This window comes from Sinocyclocheilus anshuiensis, unplaced genomic scaffold (genome assembly GCF_001515605.1).
Source record: "Sinocyclocheilus anshuiensis isolate Anshui unplaced genomic scaffold, SAMN03320099.WGS_v1.1 scaffold21, whole genome shotgun sequence".
Classification (NCBI taxonomy): Eukaryota; Metazoa; Chordata; class Actinopteri; order Cypriniformes; family Cyprinidae; genus Sinocyclocheilus; species Sinocyclocheilus anshuiensis.
The window spans coordinates 586,460-607,785 of NW_015536472.1; the positions used below are offsets into that span (position 1 = coordinate 586,460).

The window sequence follows — 21,326 nt, forward strand, 5'->3', positions numbered from 1 at the left end:
TCAAAATTTACAGTTTTATTCCTATCTATATTCTGAAGGTTTTTACTGAGGGATTTGTTCATATATCATTCACACTAATTTTATCACTGCATTTAATCTATTTGCGTCTGTAGATTTAAATTACAATACATATTTCTAAAGGCCGTTTTCTCAAAATTAGTTTTTTCTCCACTTCAGCAGCACTTACATACACCAAACTTAGCAGTTTTATTCCTATCTATATTCTGAAGATTTTTACTGAGGGGTTTGTTCATATATCATTCACATTGATTTCTACAACATTTAATATCTAAAAACATGGTGAAAATCCATATCTTTAAAGGACCTTGAGTTTTTTCTCCACTTCAGCAGCACTTACATACACCAAAATTTACAGTTTTATTCCTCTCTATGTTCTGAAGGTTTTTACTGAAGGGTTTGTTCATATATCATTCACTTGAGATTATTATTGCATTTTATCTATTTACGTCTGTAGATTTCTATTAAAATACATATATTTAAAAGTTTTCTCCTGCACTTCAGCAGCACTTACATACACCAAAATTTACAGTTTTGTTCTTGTCTATATTCTGAAGGTTTTTACTGAGGGGTTTGTTCATATATCATTCACACTGATTTATAGAACATTGTATTCCTAAAAAACAGGATGAAAATTTATTTTTTTCAGTCTGTTTCACAATATTTTCTAATTTATGGAGTGATAAAAAAGATAAATCTAAAATCCCCTCAGTAAAAACCTATAACTCTAATATGTCAACAAAATCAAACAAGAATTTTAAATCTGGCTTTAAACCTGCATTTATTTTCTGGAAATTAAATAATGCCAATATTTTAGAAAACTTGTAATGCAAAAAAAATTGCAATTCATAATGTAAACAACCAAATGTGGAAGTATGGTGATATCTATTAGTTAAATTTGTAACCCTATTCACCCTATTTAACCCTGTGTAGTGTCTTGCCTTGAAGATTTTCTTTACGTTTTGAGCTTGATTGTTGTCAGTTCTAGTCATTTCTGATCTAGTGGTTGTGCTGATGATTGTTTTCAGGATTGTGGTGGTTGTGTGGAGTTTGAGCTTTAACCATCTCTCTGTGAGATTCCTCTTGAGATCTTTCTTCTCAGATAATCTTTGTTTGTGTGATGTTTGCGCTGGTGTCCTCCGTCACACAGCTGTACAGGATTAGGGTGCAAACACGCTTCATTTGCTGTTTTTGTCACTTCACTGTTATTGTTTTGCCTTTTTCAACTTTCTTTAACTTCAAACTAAACTTGTTTTGTGAAAAAAAAAGTTTTTTAAGCTTATTAGCTTTTAGCTTCACATCATACCCATTGATTGTTTTATTTGAGTCACAACTAATTAAAACATTAATTTTGAGCAGGTGCAATCATTGTACTGCCGTAGTTCTTTTTATAGGAATATATTTATTAGCTAAAACCTGCCTCAGATAACAAATACACTATAAAAAACAATTAAATTTATGGTAAAAATGGCAGCTGCTTGAAAGAAATTTGTTGTACAAACAATTTTCACTCATAAATTGCTAGTAAATTTCACAAACAAATACAAAGAATCTGCAACTAACACACTGAAACATTAAACATGAAAAATTGACATTTCCTGTAAAACATACTCCAGTAATCTGTTTAACAAAAATGAAAAATATTTTGACATTGTAGCAAGATTTTAAGTTTTACAGATTAAGCTTAAATTTACAGTAAAAACATGTATTTCCTTAACAGAAATAATGTTAATATATCAGTTTTTGTTTCCGTTATGTTATAATGACAACCACCATAAAACACAGGCAGTAAAGAGAAAACAAGTAGCTGAGGATAATAGTAATAAACAAAAGATACATACAAAACGGCATCATGGTAACACACATGACACTAAAATAATGCAATAAACATTCATTTAACAACATAAGAGTTAACATAAAACCCTAACGTACATAACCAATAAGAAAAAACTAAGAATAAACACAATTATTTCAATGAAAAACCATCAAATGTAAGGAATTCTGTCAGTTTACGATGACTTGCTTTTCACTTCCAAACACTGCATTTGTCAGTATTTTACAAAAATCACATGTAATGTCGCATTAGATTGAATACAGTTTGTCACCGTACTGTTAACCACTTACTGTAGCATTTTACGGTCTCTTACTGTAGAAATGGTCGTTTCATAGTGTATGCATTGAAATGCGAGTGTGTATTGTATGTTGGGTTCAGGTTGGGCTCTGTGTGTTTGTATGAGGCATAATCCTGCTGCTGATTATCACTGCGTTTCTATTGTTGTGTGTGCATCAGCCTCTGTTCACGCTTCAGTCCAGGATCATCACACTGACTCAGCTAACGAGAATTCAGCCAGCTCTTCATTAACACTCTGATTCACCAGCTGAGCTGTTTTGATAGTGTTTGGCAAATCACTTTTTTCAGTTTCTTCAATATATGCTGCGTTTGTTGCTCAGAAATACTTTATCTGATTGTTGAGGCTTCACCAAAGTCAGTTTTTGTAGAAAATCGCAATTTAGATCACATCTAGTGTGGTGGGGTTAACAGTCTGATAGCACCTCTTTTGCATTTTAATTTAATTTTACATTTTTAATTTATTTAATCTTATTTAATTTACTTTTTAATAGCATGTTTTACCAATTTGAGTGAGGTTTCAAATTACCCCTGATGTTTTCTTAACCCCTTTAACTTGATTATTATCATAAATTTTATTTCAAAGAAAATATTGTTTTTTTTCCCCTTTTATAATTCAAACAAAAAAGTATTTGTTATTTTGTGCCTCTGAGTATGTTGACATAAAATCCAAAACAAGACTGGTACTTAAAACTGTACAATTCTGTATTCATCATGTTTATTTATCATAAGTAGATTTACATTCTTTGTTAATATTATTTTTCTTATTAATTACTATTGATCTTAATTTTTAATTTATCCTTAAGTAGATATACTTTCTTTATTAATTGTTAATATGTATGTTTTTTATTTATTACTGTTTATCTATTTTAAATGTATATTTGTCCTTAAGTTGATTTACATTATATTTATTATTTTATTTATTTATTTATTTTGTTAGTATTTTTATTTAGTTTTTATCTATGTTAAATGTTTTTTATCCTTAAGTAGATTTACATTCTATTGATTATTTTATTTATTAATTGTTAATTTATTTTTTATGACTATTTATCTATTTAACATTTTTATTTCTTCTTATGTAGATTTACATTTATTTTAATTATTAATTGTAAATATTTTTATTTTTAATTTATAAATTGTTAATTTATTTTATGACTATTTATCTATTTTAAATGTTCATGTAGTATCTATAAGTAGATTTACATTTATTATTTTATTTATTTATTAATTCATATTTACTTTATTTATTTATTGTCTATAATAATTTTTTTTATTTAATGCTATTTATGTTTTAAATGTTTGATTGTCTATATTTCAGTTTATTTGTCTTTAGTTCTACTTTCACATGCCCATGATATGTGACAGACCTTCAGCCAATCAGATCAGCCGATTTCAGAGCGTGTTACTATAATTCTCCTCACTCCTCCCCGTCTCAGACGTCTGTAATCTCTTAAGGAAATCTGCTGTTGACGGGAATGTGCTGTCAGTCATATACTCGCTGTTTGTGTTGTTTTCAGGTGCTTCGGTTGCATCAGAGTTTTTGAGCGTATATGTAGGTTAAAGGCCGGACGTTTAACCTGCATTAGCTGTAGGTGCAGGTCTTTCCACACATGCCTTAAGATTCCTAGAGGTTCGTTTGCATCCACACATCAGAGGAATGTGAATTGCTGGAAAAATATGCAGCCAAAGAAAGTCAGTGCTGTCAAGGATAATAAATAAATGACTTTTGTCGCTTTAAACCAGGTTTACTATGAAGAAACTGGGTGAGTTTGTCCATGTTCATCAGCATATTGATGCTTTGTTCTTTATTTGTAGTGTTTGTTGTCATGCATTTCTCTATTTTGCTCTACAAAAACTGCATATGATGTTAAAGTGAGTTAAAGTTAAAATGCATGAATGTTTTTCTGCAAGATCACCTCTGCATGAGAGATACTCAGTAATCAGGCCAGATTTCATTATTTTAGCTAGAATTTAGTTAGATAGTATGCAAGGCCAGTCATTTATTGTACTTTCAACTTGCCTTGACAATGTAGGCGAGCACAAGCAGTCAGTTTTGCGATGGTTACTCTCTCTCTTGAAGTTTCTGTTGACTCAAGGATGTTCTTGCAGCTTTTTCTGTCTCCCCTGACAATTTCTGCATTGTCCGTTTGCATTTGTATAGTGACTTGCACCCAAAAGACTCAAGTTTAGATGCTGTGTTTTTTCTTGACCTGAAAGAGTCACTGTCATCTTCACCTGACTAGATAAACTACATCAATATTTAATAGTTTTCTAACAACAACAACAGTGTAGAATTAGTGCAAATAATTTTAAATGTTAGTATCATTTAGATACATTTTTAATTTTAACTTTAGTTAAAGTTTTGTATTTTTGTTGCGTTTTTGACATTTTTAGTTTTTTTAATGAATGTTTATATAGTTTTATTAACTAAATTAAAAGGAGAAATGTTGCCTTTGCGACTAGCTGAAATAAAACGTTTTTTAATATGTTATTTCATTTTATTTCAGTTAACGTTAATTAACATATTAAATAAAAAAAATTTTTTTCATTTTTATTTTAGTTATTATAATAGTTAGTAATATATTAGTCTTAATTATTTTTTTGTGTTTTTGTTATTTTTAGGATGCATGTCAATACAGTTTTTTTTTTAATTATTATTTTAGTTTTAGTTATTTTAGGACAGCATTACATTAAATTAAAATGAGAAATGTTGCCTTGCCAGCTAGCTGAAATATTATTATTTTTTTTTTTTTTACATTTTATTTCAGTTAACGTTTAAGTATTTTGAATCTTTCAGAATTGTGTTTTTGTCATTTTTAGTTGTTTATATATATATTTTACTTTAGTTGTATATTTTCTATTTTAATTTTAATTTTAAAGTTTAGTAATTTTGTTGTGTGTTTTTCTCATGTATATGTGTATTAGGGATATGCCGGTATCAAATTTTCATGTTGCGATTAATTGCTAATGCTTTTATTACGGTATACGGTATTATTACGGTGTTGAAATGTAGTTTTAAAAAAGTGCTGTCATAATACAGTATAACAGGTTTAATAACTTTTTTCTTATAACAAAAATAGCTGAACATTTAAATGCAATAAAGCAATACAGAAAAATGTATAAAGCTAAAAGTTTTACACAGATTAAAGTGCAAAAGAACTATAAAGACCAATAGGTATCACTTTACAATAAGACCTCATTAGTTAACCTTAGTTAATGCATTAACATTCACAATGAGATATATATATATATATATATATATATATATATAAACTACTAAAAATGTATATATGTAAATGATGTCTATATAGTTTTTTTTAATTAATTTTACTTTAGTTATTTTAGTGCATCAAGTTAAACTAAATTAAAATGAGAAATGTTGCTCTGGCAACTGGCTGAAATAAAAAGATTTTTATATTTTATTTTATTTCAGCTAACAGATATTAATATGTTGAATATATATATATATATATATGTTTTATTTCAGCTAACAAATATTAATATGTTGAATATATATATATATATATATAATTCGATTTTCATTTTAATTTTAGATATGGTTTTAGTAAACTAGCTGAAACACGTTTTTGATACTATATTTTATTTCAGTTCATGTTTAACTTTTATTTTTTTTAATGGGTTTAAAGTTAGTCTCAGTTTTAGTTAACTATAACCCTGCTCTCAAACAATCCACACAAGTCTTGATCTGACAGATCGGTCATTATTCTGAACTGACGTGACGGTCGTTCTCTCAGACAGATGACAGATTGAGAAGAATGCATAGCTGCTCATCTTCCTTTGTGACAGATTAAAAGACTCTAAGCTCACACTGATCACATGCAGTCACTCCTCTGTTGCTCAGCATATGGTGGCCTCTGTCCATCCGGAAACAAGCTTTACCCCAGTTAACCCGAGTGGACTGGAAATGAATCAGAGAAGCGTGCTTGTTTTATGTTAGAAATACTGTAGAAGTGATGATAGTACACTTTCATCAAAATATGCAATAGTGCATGGCAGTAGACAGGGCTAATACTGTATAATTTGTAATACTGTGTTTGGGAATCTGCCGTTTTATGTTCTGACGCTGTGAATCTTTCATTAGACTCAGCTGAAGTGACTTCTTATGATGTGAATCATGTACTTTAGTATAAATTAGCTTGATTGTTATGCTACAAGAGCTTTTCATGTAAGGACTAATTGAAAATTAACTTTTCTTGTATAAATGTGTGTGTTTGAACAACTTTAACATCACTGAATAATTTTGAGAGAATCTATAATTTATTTATCTGGTTCAGGACAGACTAAAGATTTATAGGTCAAGCATGTCATTCACTTAAGTATATTTATATATAACCTACATTATTTTTATGTTTTTTATTTGCGTTTTTATATATATATATATATATATATTTTACTTTATATTCATTTAAAAAAAAATTCTAAAATTAATATTTATTATATAATAATTCATAATCTTTTATTCTCCAGTTGTTCTACAACATATATTGTGTTTTCTCCTCCTTGTTGCGCAGGAAAGTTAAAATGGTGGATATTGTAACGCAAACAATGCCTGCAGAAAGTTCATGTGGCCAGGAACTTTCTCACCAAGATTTTGAGAAGTTCTATGAGGTATCGTGCAGCCGTTGGCCTCTGTCTCGTGACCCCAGCCCTGCGTGACCCTGTAGTTATATCACCCATCGGCCCTGCCAGACCCGAGTATCACATCCTTTGCCATGTGGCGTCTTAGCTGTAGCTGTGCTGTTCACGTGCAAGATGGGGATTATACGCTTAAGCTGATTATCGTGTGTCATTTCCACTGGCTTCTGTAGAACCTGTGAGCATCAGTGCAGCATCTTCAGTGTTTCCTGCTGTCTTGTTGATGAGTGTTGTCAAAAATAAACAAATATTCTGCTTGTGTTTATTGTGTTAATCTGATTTCCCCCCCTCCTTTTCCACCTCACATGCATTTCAGGAAAAACCACTTCAAAGGGTACGTCACTTGCTGCTAAACGAGTGATTATCATGAAATTTATATTCTACAAAAGGATGGCATTATGTTATTCACAATTTATGATATTTAAAATTAAAACACATCTCTTGGAGCAGAAATATTCCTGATATTCTGAATTAATCTGATGCTTGACCTCTTAATTTAGCTTAACTTTAACTTATTACAGTATTAATTTTATTTTAAATAATTTATTTTTTAATAATTCATAAATTGAATATTGTGACATATAATCCAACAGGCCATTTAGACATAGGGCTGGTACTTAATATGATAAAATTCTGTATTCATGATGTTTATCATATGTAGATTTAAATTGATTTATTTATTAATTTCTAATATTATTTATTACTATTTATCCATTTCAAATGTTCATTTGTCCTTATTTTTAACCACTTGCATAGTGATACGCAAAGTACTGTTGCAATTTCTAGAATAAGACCAAACTGGAAGAGTAGTCTTTCTTTCTGAAAGCTTCACAATGCTCTAATTTGAAGCTAAAATTGGTTTTACGTAGTGAAGATTTCTGTTTTTATTTCAGGAGGAATGAATCGTCATGTAGACCCCATTCATGGCACTCCGCTAAATCCACGGATAACCCTACCACCGACACCCCCAAATCTGAACCCAACCCTGTACCCGACCCCACCTGGCAGACAAAATATGATGCAGGGTGAGATTCTGAGGATTTAAATTCAATTGATTCAAATTGAACTCAATCAACATCATTGATTTTCTTTGTTTTTACCAGGTCGCTTTCAAAAGACTTCACCAGCTGTTGGGGACAGACCAATCTGCGACAAGTATCTTGCCAGTTCAGCTCTGTGGGAAATATGGAAAGTGTAGAGCCCTCATCTCATTCTTGCTCAAAAGAGCAGCCATTATCGAGCAAACCCAACGGTGAAGCAGATCACCCAGTGTTTGAGAGTGCCATCAGGAAACCTAATTCTGCATGTAACACGTTTTTGTCAGGCACAGCTGACCACAGTGCACCTCGGGGTGTCACTAGCACAGAAGGGATGTTTTATAGAGGCATTCCCAGTAATTTAGGAGTTTCCAGTGACTGCTATAGATACCTGCAGATCCCCATGGGCAACGGGGGACGAGTGAGTCCCAGCATGGAGGAGCAAGCTAGCTCCAAATTCTCCTCCACTGGAAGATCCAACCATAGACCTGTGTGGCATATTCCTGAGAACAAGATGTCCACTACTCAAGCTCCTTCTGCTCCTTCTCCACCCTTGCGTAGTGATAGTTTCACTGCCACCAGAGTTCATGAGAAGAGCTTGGTGGGATCGTTCCCTGAAGGACTTTCTGTGTATCCACCACAGAAACCTCACTGTAGAGCTGTGGACCGACAGTTGGATGGCGAACGAGGGCATGAAGTGAGACACAGCTACAACCCACCTCCAAAGAAGGACTTTCTTCAGCCGTATCTTTCGGTTGAGGACTACCCAAATCAGCTGAACCCTACCAAACTCTTTTCCAAGTCAAGCACTGATGTTAGACAAGGCCAGAACCCGTTTGCATATGAACTTCAGCATCAGAGACAGCACAGCGATGATAGTACCTTTTCTGTGTACCCCAATGCTAGATATTCACCAAAGACCCAGAGCATTGGGAGCAACTACCGAAGCCTTCAAGATTTGCCCACCAACACTGGCAGTCGAAACCAAACCAGAACCTCCATGGCATTTGACCCCAATCATGAGGGCCAGGCTCATTTCCGTTACTACTGCATCACTGCCCAGCAGCCATCCCTGGAATCACCTACACAGGGTTGGATGGAAGATGAAAGGAGGTCTGAAACGGGAACCACTCGAGGTGCCACAGACAGAAGCTTTGTTGGTTCTCAAAAGGTTGTGAAGACAAAGTATCCCCAGCCGTACCTCAGTGTACCTGAGAACAAGAGCTCCAATGGTTACAGCAAACAGGCCATCACTGCTCCTTCATCTCAAGCTACGTCCTCAGTACCAAATCATCTGATTTCAAAGTCCAGCTCCGGGGAAAGAGAGATTCCAAAGAAGAAAGATGGAGTTAAGCCACAGCCTTCCAGGCATGTACCAAATCACCAGATGGAGCAGAAGAACTCTGTGTCCACTTACCACAAGGACAATCCGTGGATCAGCAAGCAGGATTACAAGATCTGTCCACACAAGACACCCATGTTGCACTCTTTGGCCCAGGAGAGCAAGAAGATGGCAGAAAAATCAGTAACGGCCAAAGGAGGTGGTCAAGAATCAACTGATGCCATCGGTGGCAAACAGGGAAGACGGAGTGACCGCTATGCCACAACTCTACGCAACGAGATCCAACAGAAGAAGTCCCAGCTTCAGAAAAGCAGAAGTGCAGCTACCTTGACCTGCTTAAGTGAAGTTGAGGAGGACTCTGACATCATGAAATCCAATGAGACCTCCACATCATCTTCTGATGGTTCCTTCACCAACACGTACAAGGATCATCTGAAGGAAGCCCAAGCCAAAGTTCTGAAGGCCACATCGTTTATGAGGAGGGACCTGGAGCTTCCTGGGAACGAAGTTGCGCCGGGTCAACTTCCCAAAAAACCTGGGCCTGTTTATGGGCAAGTCACCCGCATTGGGGGGCGTAAAAGGTTTCCCATGGATAAAAAGATACATTCCTTCTCTGAACCAGACAAGATCAATGAAGTAGGAGTTGAGGATAAGGCAGCTGGGTGCTTTGTGGACCGATATAAGTTCTTCGAAGTTTCCTTCAAACCAGTTCTCCAAAAGCCCATTCCAAAGCAATCCCTGCTCAGTCCAACTGAAGACCAAGATGAGAGAAAGACTAAATTAACTGGAAACAGCGAAAGCATCCATCTAGCTCCCTTAAAACACAGTAAATCGAGCCATTCTGACCTTAATACAGAGGAACAACAACGACTCGGTACATTTGCAGAATATGAAGCTACATGGAACATGCAGAAGAAGCCAGTGGAAAGAAGAGCCACAAGCAGATATCATTCAGCTGAAAACATCCTGGACTCAGGCTTGGAGGAATCCAACAGTACAGTGTGTGTTCATGAAAGATCCCGTTCCTCCCCTTCTACTGACTTCTACGGAAAGGTAAGAAGATTCTTTGTTTTGTCATGATACTGATAATGTCTTTGGTGCCCAGATGTCACCTTCATAAAGTTGGTCATTCAACATAATCTACATTTCATTAGATACACCATGTTTTCTCTGCAGAAGCAGATGATTGAGAGATTGTATTGTTTGGTAATAGTTGTAAAGAGTTTGCTGCTGGCACAGTGAATCAAGATAGGTAATATGATCTTTAAGAAGGGCTAGTCTGTCCTTCAGGTAGAAGAATCTTTGGCATCTGTGTAAACGGATCCATATTTCTTTCAGAAAATCCCTCTGCCACCCAGAAAGTCTCCTGTTGAATCTCCGCCTGAAGCCAAGGACCAACAGGAGGCCCGTATCACTAGGTTAGGATTTCTTGTCTTGTCTTTGTGACAATCTGAGATGGTTATATTTTCAGTGATTTGCTAATGTACAGACTGATAATTAATATATTTTTTTGTAATTTCAACATCACAGTGTATCCGAAAGAGAGCATGGTCTGCTCAACATCTCTGAGCCTCTAGAGTCCATCACACTGAACGTTCTGGAAAACGATGTGGCACCTCTTTCCTCCAACCAGAAACCCAGACTTGCCAGGTATCCACCACCATTCTCCTCACATCATCTCCAGGTTCCCGTATCAGAGCAACAGCTTCCTAAAAACAAAAGTCATGAACTGCAGCGGTCCGTCCAACCCAAACAGCCAGAAACCACATGCCCTTTCAGAGCCTCCCAGGAAGTTAGAGTTCAGACCTCTTCCCCTGAACCAACTCAAGGACCATGTCCATCAGAACATCTGGAGAGAGACAAATGCCCGACCTCAGAGGACAATCGGAGATCAGAGACCGAGGGGATGTTATCACACACGCTACGTCTTTTAGGTCATTCCTCCATTTCGCCCAAGCAGAACATTGACCTGACGGTAACCTCAGCCAGCAGAACACGTTCTCCTTCTCCTCAGTCCTCTCCACAGAGGCTCACAGATGAGCCACCTGCAACTGTGCAGAAAAAGGATCCATGCAGGTAAGTAGAGTTTTAGATACTTATAGGACAGTAGGCTATAGACTATGAATCTGCCCATATTTAGCTATTTTAAGGTGATCATTATCGCCAATTTTTGTTCCCTATTGCAGTAGTAAGATGGAGGAAACATCAGAGCCAAACACTGCTGGGCGAAAGGTTCCCATACAGATCGTCTGTACAGAAAACGGTTCAGAGAGAGAAAACCGACACTATCTGCCACATGGTGAATCATCTGGAGGCTCTGAGGTGCCTAAAACTGGCCAGCTAAAAAATCTAGATTCTCCAGAGCAATCTAAGTCGCCGTTTATTGCCTACACCCGCCTGGATCCAAGTAGAAACGCAGAACGTCAGACTGACGAGATGGTACTAGACAATAAAGAGAGGGTGAGGAGCAATGGTGTGGGTGAACACTCAGAGGAGGACCTGAAACGAGAGGAGCTGGCCAGAGATATCATGGGGAAAGACAAGAGCCTGGTGGACATCTTGGATCAGAGTAAGATGAAGACTACCATGGATCTGATGGAGGGAATATTTCCACAGGGGGAGCAGCTCCTGGAGGGAGCGCAGCAGAGGAGGAAAGCGGCCTCCAAACAGACGTCTCCCAAAAATACACAGCAGAGGTACACTGCCTGAGAATCTCACAAAAACATGTCCCGTCTTCACATTATGTAGATGACATTATTTAGCATTTTTGGTAATGAGCATTATGGTAATGAATGTACATAATGCAAAAATAAGCAAAGAATGGTCCTAAAATAGTATTGACTCAAATAATTGAGTCATTAAGCATTAGATCAGTAGTCTTATTTATATGACACAAGTAAAAGCTTTAGACTGAAAACCTGTACACTACTGCCCTCTACTGATACACACACATATAGCAAGTACAATGTAGTTGACTTTAAATCTGTGACTGTGTTTCATGTTTGAGAATCATAAAACTGTATTTATATATGGATTTTCTTTGATTTTTGCAGGGTGGAGGACAATTTGGCATCATCAGTGTCGTTAGTGAACAGTTCGTTGTATTATAGCACATCTGCACCTAAAGCAGAGCTGCTCATAAAGATGAAGGACATGCAGGAGCACATGGAGGAACAAGATTCAGAGGATGAACTTGATTATGACCTGTCCAACAAGAAGGTGCAATGTTTATGTCCATTTTTTTGCTTGGTTTTTACTTTAATTGTGTTGTACTGGTAGCCCCTCCCACAGATGTTCTCATTGGTTGCTCCACATATTACATATGTTTTGATTGGTTGTAACTTTGTCGCTTTGTTCAACATTTTTGCTTTCAGTGAGAACAGAACAAATAGTTGATGATTAGTTGATCTGGTAATGATCTGCATATTTGTCTGTCATACATGAATGAAACAGACCAGATTTCTGCACTCAAAGACCTTGAGTGCAGAACATTTTACACTATTTACAACATTTTACACTATTTACAAAATTTTACATTTACCAACAATTTACGCTATTTAGAACATTTTACAAAAATTTTATGCTATTTATAATTTTACATTTTACAATGTTAACATTTTACAAACAATTACATTGTACTCTATTTACAATTTTACAAATATTTTAAGCTATATACAACATTTTACAAACATTTTACGCTATTTACATTTTACAAAAAAGTATGCTATTTACAACATTTTACGAACATTTTACACTATTTACATTTCAGTGCAGGTTGTATTCTGTATATAACTGTATTTGACAAATAAAAATATTGAAAAATATCTTTAAAAAGCTTGAAATCATGGCATAGTACAGGTATACAGTGGGTACGGAAAGTATTCAGACCCCCTTCAATTTTTCACTCTTTGTTATATTGCAGCCATTTGCTAAAAATTGAAGGGGGTCTGAATACTTTCCGTACCCACTGTATAATGATTTGCATCTATTTGATTTTATTTAAATAAACATTTTCAAAATGCATTTATTTTCATTGCTTAAAATATAATTCATTCTGTCTGGATTGTATAAATGTTTGATGATTGTATAGATGTAAATAGATGTTTTTAATTCTTAAAGTGTGTTTTTGTCATTTCTGTCTCTCTGTAGCAAGAGTTGATCGACAGCTTAAGTAAGAAGCTTCTCGTGCTTCGAGAGGCTCGTGAAAGCCTGCAGGAGGATGTGCAGGACAATAACGTTCTGGGAGAGGAAGTGGAAGCCACTGTACAGACCGTCTGCAAACCCAATGAGCTGGAGAAATTTCGCATGTTCGTGGGTGACCTGGACAAAGTGGTCAGTCTGTTGCTGTCTCTGTCCGGCCGACTGGCCCGAGTGGAAAATGCCCTGAACAACCTGGAGGAGGGAACGTTAGCGGACGAGAAGGTATAAATGAGATGCATGTGAAATAATTTTCTTTTGCTGCACTATTCATTCCTTCATTTTAGTGAGTCGTTGCCAGATAGTACTAATTTGTTCCCTCGTTTTATTAAATCATGGCAACCTTTTACTAATTTGTTCCCGTATTTTTAGCAAATTGTTTCCACATAGTACTAATTCGCTCTCTCGTTTTAGCAAATCTTGGCAACATTTTACTAATTTGTTCCCATATTTTAGCAAATTGTAGCCATGCAATACTAATTCGTTCCTTTGTTTTAGTAAATCGTGGCCACATTGTGCTAATTCGTGTTTTCGTTTTAGTAAATTGTTGCTACGTTTTAATAATTCGGTCCCTCGTTTTTAACAAATCGTAGCCATGTTGTAATAATTTGTTCACTCGTTTTATTAAATTGTGGCCACGTTGTACTATTCGTTCCTTCGTTTTTAACAAATCGTAGCCATGTTGTACTAATTTGTTCCCTCGTTTTATTAAATTGTGGCCACGTTGTACTATTCGTTCCTTCGTTTTTAACAAATCGTAGCCATGTTGTACTAATTTGTTCCCTCGTTTTAGTAAATTGTGGCCACGTTGTACAATTCGTTCCTTTGTTTTTAACAAATCGTAGCCATGTTATATTCATTTGTTCCCTTGTTTTAGTAAACAGTGGCCACGTTGTACTATTCGTTCCTTCGTTTTCAGCAAATCGTAGCCATGTTGTACTAATTTGTTCCCTCGTTTTAGTAAATAGTGGCCACGTTGTACTATTCATTTCTTCGTTTTTAGCAAATCGTAGCCATGTTGTACTAATTTGTTCCCTCGTTTTAGTAAATAGTGGCCACGTTGTACTATTCGTTCCTTCGTTTTTAACAAATCGTAGCCATGTTATACTAATTTGTTCCCTCGTTTTAGTAAATAGTGGCCACGTTGTACTATTCGTTCCTTCGTTTTTAACAAATCGTAGCCATGTTATACTAATTTGTTCCCTCGTTTTAGTAAATAGTGGCCACGTTGTACTATTCGTTCCTTCGTTTTTAACAAATCGTAGCCATGTTATACTAATTTGTTCCCTCGTTTTAGTAAATAGTGGCCACGTTGTACTATTCGTTCCTTCATTTTTAGCAAATCGTAGCCATGTTATACTCATTTGTTCCCTCGTTTTAGTAAATAGTGGCCAAGTTGTACTATTCATTCCTTCGTTTTTAGCAAATCGTAGCCATGTTGTACTAATTTGTTCCCTCGTTTTAGTAAATAGTGGCCACGTTGTACTATTCGTTCCTTCGTTTTTAGCAAATCGTAGCCATGTTGTACTAATTTGTTCCCTCGTTTTAGTAAATAGTGGCCACGTTGTACTATTCGTTCCTTCGTTTTTAGCAAATCGTAGCCATGTTGTACTAATTTGTTCCCTCGTTTTAGTAAATAGTGGCCACGTTGTACTATTCGTTCCTTCGTTTTTAGCAAATCGTAGCCATGTTGTACTAATTTGTTCCCTCGTTTTAGTAAATAGTGGCCACGTTGTACTATTCGTTCCTTCGTTTTTAGCAAATCGTAGCCATGTTGTACTAATTTGTTCCCTCGTTTTAGTAAATAGTGGCCACGTTGTACTATTCGTTCCTTCGTTTTTAGCAAATCGTACTGGACCAGAGACTGCTGTACTGAACCATACTGATCCATAGCGCACTATACTGAACTCTGGACTGGTCTAGACTGGACTGGACTACGTTAAGTTAACTCTTGTTGGGAACTAGACTCTAAGCAGACGTATTTCATATTTGCTTGTGTGCACTGAATAGATTTATTACTATCAACACAAAATCATTCTTATATCAGTTCTGAGCTTTTCATTGATTCCAGTTTTCTTTAATATAGCATGTTAGTGAATTCATGCTTGAATCGGCTCACGTTTTCAGGGATGTGCTGTATAAAACGTTCTCCTGTTTTTTTTAAAGGATCTTTAGAAGTTCTTTCTACCTGTATGTGCGTTTAACTAATTTGTTTTGCGGCTGAAAGCTAACAGTGCTATTAACTGAAAGTTAGATCTGCTTATTCTTAACTAGATCCACACTGAAAAGCTGTTTTACTCATTTCATGTGAATGAAAGGGAGGTTTAGAATATCTCTACTCTTATCTAAAATATGAACCTGTGAACCAGAAAAATCATTTGTGATATACTGTTCATAAACACGCTTGCAGTGCACTTCTGCTGCAATAAATTGGAATAAAAATATATGTGGCAACTTTTGTTGTAGCTCTTCATAGTTATGGATGGGTTACAATTAATTTGTCTGTCTGATATCACACTTGCTGTAAGGAAGTGATTCATAAATATTTAGCTGTAAACAAGAATATTACGTTATATAATTAAGCGTCACCCATGATTTTATGATCTTTATGAGTCACTGTATTTTCCAATATGACGCGACCGATCTCAGATTCCTCATTGTTTGATTTTATGATGTTGACCGTGATCATGAGCCATGGTCAATCATTCACAGAAACATATTCACGAGCTTATTTACAGAAGATTTCTAAACAGCAGGAAGTTTCAGACGGTTTCCAGTCCAGCGCTGAAGATGAAGGAAACGCTGAGAGAAGATTCACTTTTACATCGAGAGAAACTCACGGATCAGTCGAGCATGTGCTGATATGGTAATATGATTCAAATTTTTAATTATAATTTATTTGTAACAATTATATTTGATGCATACTGATTGGAAATATATTTTAAGACGACCACAAACGTCTTGAGAAACGAATTACAATGTTTGAAAGTCAGTTTTATATAAAGCCAGTTTGCGTTTCATCCAGAGCTGTAAATGTAAAATGCAAAACAGTGAAGTATCACACGTCTCATTATAATATACGACAGGAAGCAGTCTGTTATGTAATGGGAATATGCAAATAAGAAGCTTATGCTTCAGTAAAATCATCATATACTTATATATATATATATATATATATATACTTATACTACCATTCAGTTTGGGATCAGTAAGATTTGTTTGGAAGAAAATTAGTACTTTTACTTTTATTATATATATAATATTTTTTATTATATTCAATTATATTTTATATACATATATATACATTTTAAAATCAAATTCACTTATATATACAATGGGGAAAAAAGATTTAAATCTACATATAAATTAAAAATGAAGATGTGCTGTAATGTTTTTCCCCTTCTTTTATGGTGGGCCAAATCAAAGGTCATCAAGGGCCCTGGTTTGGACGTCACTAATTTTAAAAGAACTGCCAAAATATTCTGATGATTAAACAGGTGAAAAAAATAATAGAAACTGTGACCTAAATATATATAGGTGACAGCACCTCAAATATACACTTTCTTCATCTATGCACATCTAATTAAATTAATGTAAAATAAGGGTGATGCACTGGTTATTTAGTCTCTATGATATTTTGGCACAAACGTCCATGGTAACCATGACCTTTAGGTGAAGTATTACATTTCTGTTTGGCTTCTGAAACATGAGCATCAGGAAGATGGTGATCTAAACTAAATCTCTCTCTGTCTCGTTCTCTCAGAGGGATGTCTGAGAGCTTTGTTTGCCAGGTTTCTTGGAGACGGCATTGGTTAGTTAAACCCACAACAAGCAATTAACTCCATAAAGACCTGCAGTCACGTTCAGACGCTTCAGCGAGACGTTCGAGGCTCTTCAGGATGGACGTTTTTGAGTGTGCTGTAAATATAAGTGTATGTGTTTTATAGGGGTTGGGTTTGCATATTTTATCATTTATTTTATTGTTTGCTTTTATTATATTTTTTATTATTATTTATTGTTGTTATTTATTTTATATTGTCTGATTTTAAGTATTTTATTTATAATTTGATTATCTCATTACTTTTTTTTTGTATTTGTATTTAATTTTATTATTGTTTATTTTTTAATCTTTTTAATTTATTTGTTTGCATATTTTTATTTATATTATTTATTTAATTACTTTTTTTTATTTTTGATCATTTTTGTTTTATTTCTTTTATTTTTATAGTTTTTTATTTTATTTTTTATCTTTTTTTATTTTATTTTTATTTATTTTACTTTTTTTTTGTATTTGTATTTAATTTTATTATTGTTTATTTTTTTTATCTACTTTTAATTTATTTGTTTGCATATTTTTATTTATATAATTTATTTAATTACTTATTATTTTATTTTTTATTTTTGATCATTTTTGTTTTATTATTTATTTTATTTTTATATATTTTTATTTTATTTTTATTTATTTTATTTTTATAAATTTGTATTCGTTTGCTTATTTGTAATTTTTATTTGATTTATCATTTATTTTATTTTATAATTTTGTAAATGTTATTTTTACTGTATTTTTATTAGTTTTTTCTTTTTTGATTATTGTTTAGATCAATGTTTTCCAGGAAACTGCGGTCTGAGACCAGACGTCATGCCTTACCTCGTCCACACGGCTCACGCGCAGCTCGTGGCTCTGTGGCTCGGGACGGTGGGCTGGACGCTCGTGATCGTGACCGTCGGGCTGGTGGAGTGGAGGGTTTGGGAAGTGTCCGATCTGTCGTTCATCACCTCCGGACTGGCATGGGTTGGTATTTGGAGAGTGTGTTTTTATAGCCACGCTCTGATTTTATCTGACAATCAGATCATGTTCTGTCAGCGGATCCGTTTGTCGGAGTCGTTCACGCCACCGGAAATCGCGGCGGCGCAGGTGCTGATGCTCGTGGCTCTGTTTCTGGGCCTCGCAGGAAACGCCAGCGTCATTTACGGCCTCAGGAACGTTTACTTCGGATTAAACAAGATCAGATCAGCATTTGCTTCTGGTGGGGTTTTGCTCATTCTTACCGGAGCTTCTTCGCTCGTTCCTGTGTGCTGGAATCTCCGTTCTGTTGTGAACAATCAGACTATATCGTTCCCGGCGGAGTTTCGCATGCCATCCGCTCCGGTGAACCAGTCCATCGGACCCGGTATCATCATTGGGAAACGCCAGCGTCATTTACGGCCTCAGGAACGTTTACTTCGGATTAAACAAGATCAGATCAGCATTTGCTTCTGGTGGGGTTTTGCTCATTCTTACCGGAGCTTCTTCGCTCGTTCCTGTGTGCTGGAATCTCCGTTCTGTTGTGAACAATCAGACTATATCGTTCCCGGCGGAGTTTCGCATGCCATCCGCTCCGGTGAACCAGTCCATCGGACCCGGCATCATCGTGGGGATTTTTGCATCAGTCCTGCTGGTCTTTAGCGGGCTGGTCTTTCTGTCCTACAGGGCCCCGGTCATGTTGGAGCCCAAAGTGAGGCTGTCCTGGCCCGGAGAAGGTCCCTCGGGGACCCATGTGAACCATCAGGGAATTGACAATCCAGCTTTCCAAAGTTGAGACGCGTGAGACTGTTTTCAGGACGGATGTGAGTGTGTAATTAGGATGCTGTGTTCTCTTCGGGCCCCTGGAGGCCCTTCGTGTAACATTACCGTAACCATTACGTAACAATTAAAAATAATAATTACAATAATTGTATAAAGTATTATTAATACACTGGGAAGTAACTGATTAATCTGGATTACGTATTCAGATTCCCAAAACTTTTTTGTAGATTACATATTATTTACACAATGACAGTAAATTATTCATTATGTATTAATTTGCTCTAATTCTTTCTTTTTTTCCTCTTAACTTTCTAAAAAAATTGTACCGCTTATATATGTGACCCTGGACCACAAAACCAGTCATAAGGGTCAATTTTGTCAAAATTGAGGTTTATGCATCATCTGAAAGCTGAATAAATACGCTTTCCATTGATGTATGGTTTGTTAGGATCTGACAATATTTGGCTGAGATACAACTATTTGAAAATCTGGAATCTGAGAGTGCAAAAAAAATAAAAATATTGAGAAAATCATCTTTAAAGTTGTTCAGATGAAGTTCTTAGCCATGCATATTACTAATCAAAGATTAAGTTTTGATATATTTACGGTAGGACATTTACAAAATATCTTCATGGAACATGATCTTTACTTAATATCCTAATGATTTTTGGCATAAAAGAAAGATCAATAATTTTGACCCATACAATGTATTGTTGGCTATTGCTACAAATATACCCCAGCGACTTAAGACTGCTTTTGTGGTCCAGGGTCACATATGTTCGGAAAGTCTTCCAGTTTTATGAAACTGCACACACCTGCCACTAGTCAGGTGACTAATTACACAGAAAATGGAGAGGCCACACAATTGGTTTAATTTGATATTTTTATGATTTAATTATTAGCTCTTCAGCACCTTACAAACCCTCTGCAGACTCCGATTTGATCAAGTTGATAAAGAATGGAAAATGTTTCCTTATGAGTTATATCAAATGTAATGTAAAAGTAATCAAAAAGTATTCACAATACATTACCTTATATGTGTAATCCAATAGATTGTTACCAACTACGCTTTCCGTTATGTAATTTGTAATCGGTAATTAATCAATAATGTACAAACAATACTGTGATAATTTGGAAAATATTTTGCACCTGACATTGTAGTAACTTTAGCGAAATTTAAGTTGAATTTCGGGCATGCAAAAAAGTAAATCGTCTATTATCAATAGTTGTAGATGTATTTAAGCCTCGCTCAAGCAGAAGTCACTTTCAAAACAAGCAGCTTTAATTTTATTCAGTGTGGCGAATTCGCGTGAACAACTTGAATACGATCGGAGTACGAAGCTCTCGATTACGCAGATTTCTATTTGAATGACTGTACGTATTTTGCCTGTGAAATTTCGCCGAGCAGCAGTAAAGGTGGCACCGGGTCAAAATTGCATTGTCGAGAGCAGCGGGCCCAAGCCTTTATGGGGCCCCAGGCAGAAGTTTATTTGGGGGCCCCTCAGTGCCGCCAATTATTATTTGTTTTTGTTTTTTTTACCCTTCTTGGGATTTTAATTGTAACAGTGTGTTAATCTGTTAATCTGCATTTATGCCTTGGGCCAGCTCAGGGGTGCGTTTCCCGTACAACGACGTAACTCGCTGATTAACCACCATAGTGCGATGCATTGTTGTGGAAACTAACTATAGCCAGTCACGAACACGGTCGCATTTCTGTCGCTTGAACCACATTAGTTCAACAATTTAGGGCCGTTGTTAATGACGTCACACGCATGTGGTGGAGTAATAACTTCTGCTAATTTATTCGAGATCTCTGAGATGCTGCTGTGTTCAACATGGCACATGATGACTAAGTTACTATGTTTTGTTCCCTGTCGTTTTGCTTTATTTGATGTTTGATTCATCGCGGGGTTCCCTGCAGTATTTATGCACATGCGCACTCTTCAAAAACGAGGACGCGCTAAAATGTATCGATTATAATGTATATATATTTAAATAGAATGGAAGATATAGATTGCAGTGCATGTTAGCTTGCTTTGTGCCCAAAAGCATAATTTATTTAAGTCCATATGTCTTACTAACAAGAAACAGTGCTTCTAACCACAAGTGGAGAGCTGTAGTTATACCACGTAAGTTTGCGACGCTGTTTGCGAATGTTCGTTTGATCTATGGTTTCGGGAAACACCGAATCGTTGAACAATGTTGGTAACGACGGAACTTGCGACCATAGTTGGCTAACAATGCTTTTGGGAAACACACCCCTGGTCGAGGGAAATAAAACAGATAAGTCTCATCTGTGTATAAGTCACATTTTTTACACGCAGAAATAATTTAAAATACTGGTAAATAAAACTAAATGTTTACAAACGTTATAAACGCTAT

General features: G+C 35.5%; 2 protein-coding genes across 2 annotated transcripts in view; both read left to right on the forward strand.

The window, feature by feature from the left end:
- Positions 1–13,609, forward strand: part of LOC107702184 (protein Shroom2-like) — a 30,331-nt gene extending 16,722 nt beyond the window's left edge. Inside the window, exons 3-9 of the mRNA XM_016504459.1 lie at positions 7,696–7,827; positions 7,906–10,234; positions 10,520–10,599; positions 10,712–11,257; positions 11,368–11,877; positions 12,235–12,400; positions 13,331–13,609. Coding sequence (XP_016359945.1) covers positions 7,696–7,827; positions 7,906–10,234; positions 10,520–10,599; positions 10,712–11,257; positions 11,368–11,877; positions 12,235–12,400; positions 13,331–13,609 — 4,042 coding nt within the window. The remainder of the gene's footprint in view (positions 1–7,695; positions 7,828–7,905; positions 10,235–10,519; positions 10,600–10,711; positions 11,258–11,367; positions 11,878–12,234; positions 12,401–13,330) is intronic.
- A 4,408-nt stretch (positions 13,610–18,017) lies between these two features.
- On the forward strand, positions 18,018–18,957 carry LOC107702275 (claudin-34-like). Its single transcript, XM_016504564.1, has 2 exons — positions 18,018–18,527; positions 18,718–18,957. Exons 1-2 carry the CDS (start codon positions 18,018–18,020, stop codon positions 18,955–18,957), a joined length of 750 nt encoding a protein of 249 aa, XP_016360050.1.
- The last annotated feature ends 2,369 nt before the right edge of the window (positions 18,958–21,326 follow it).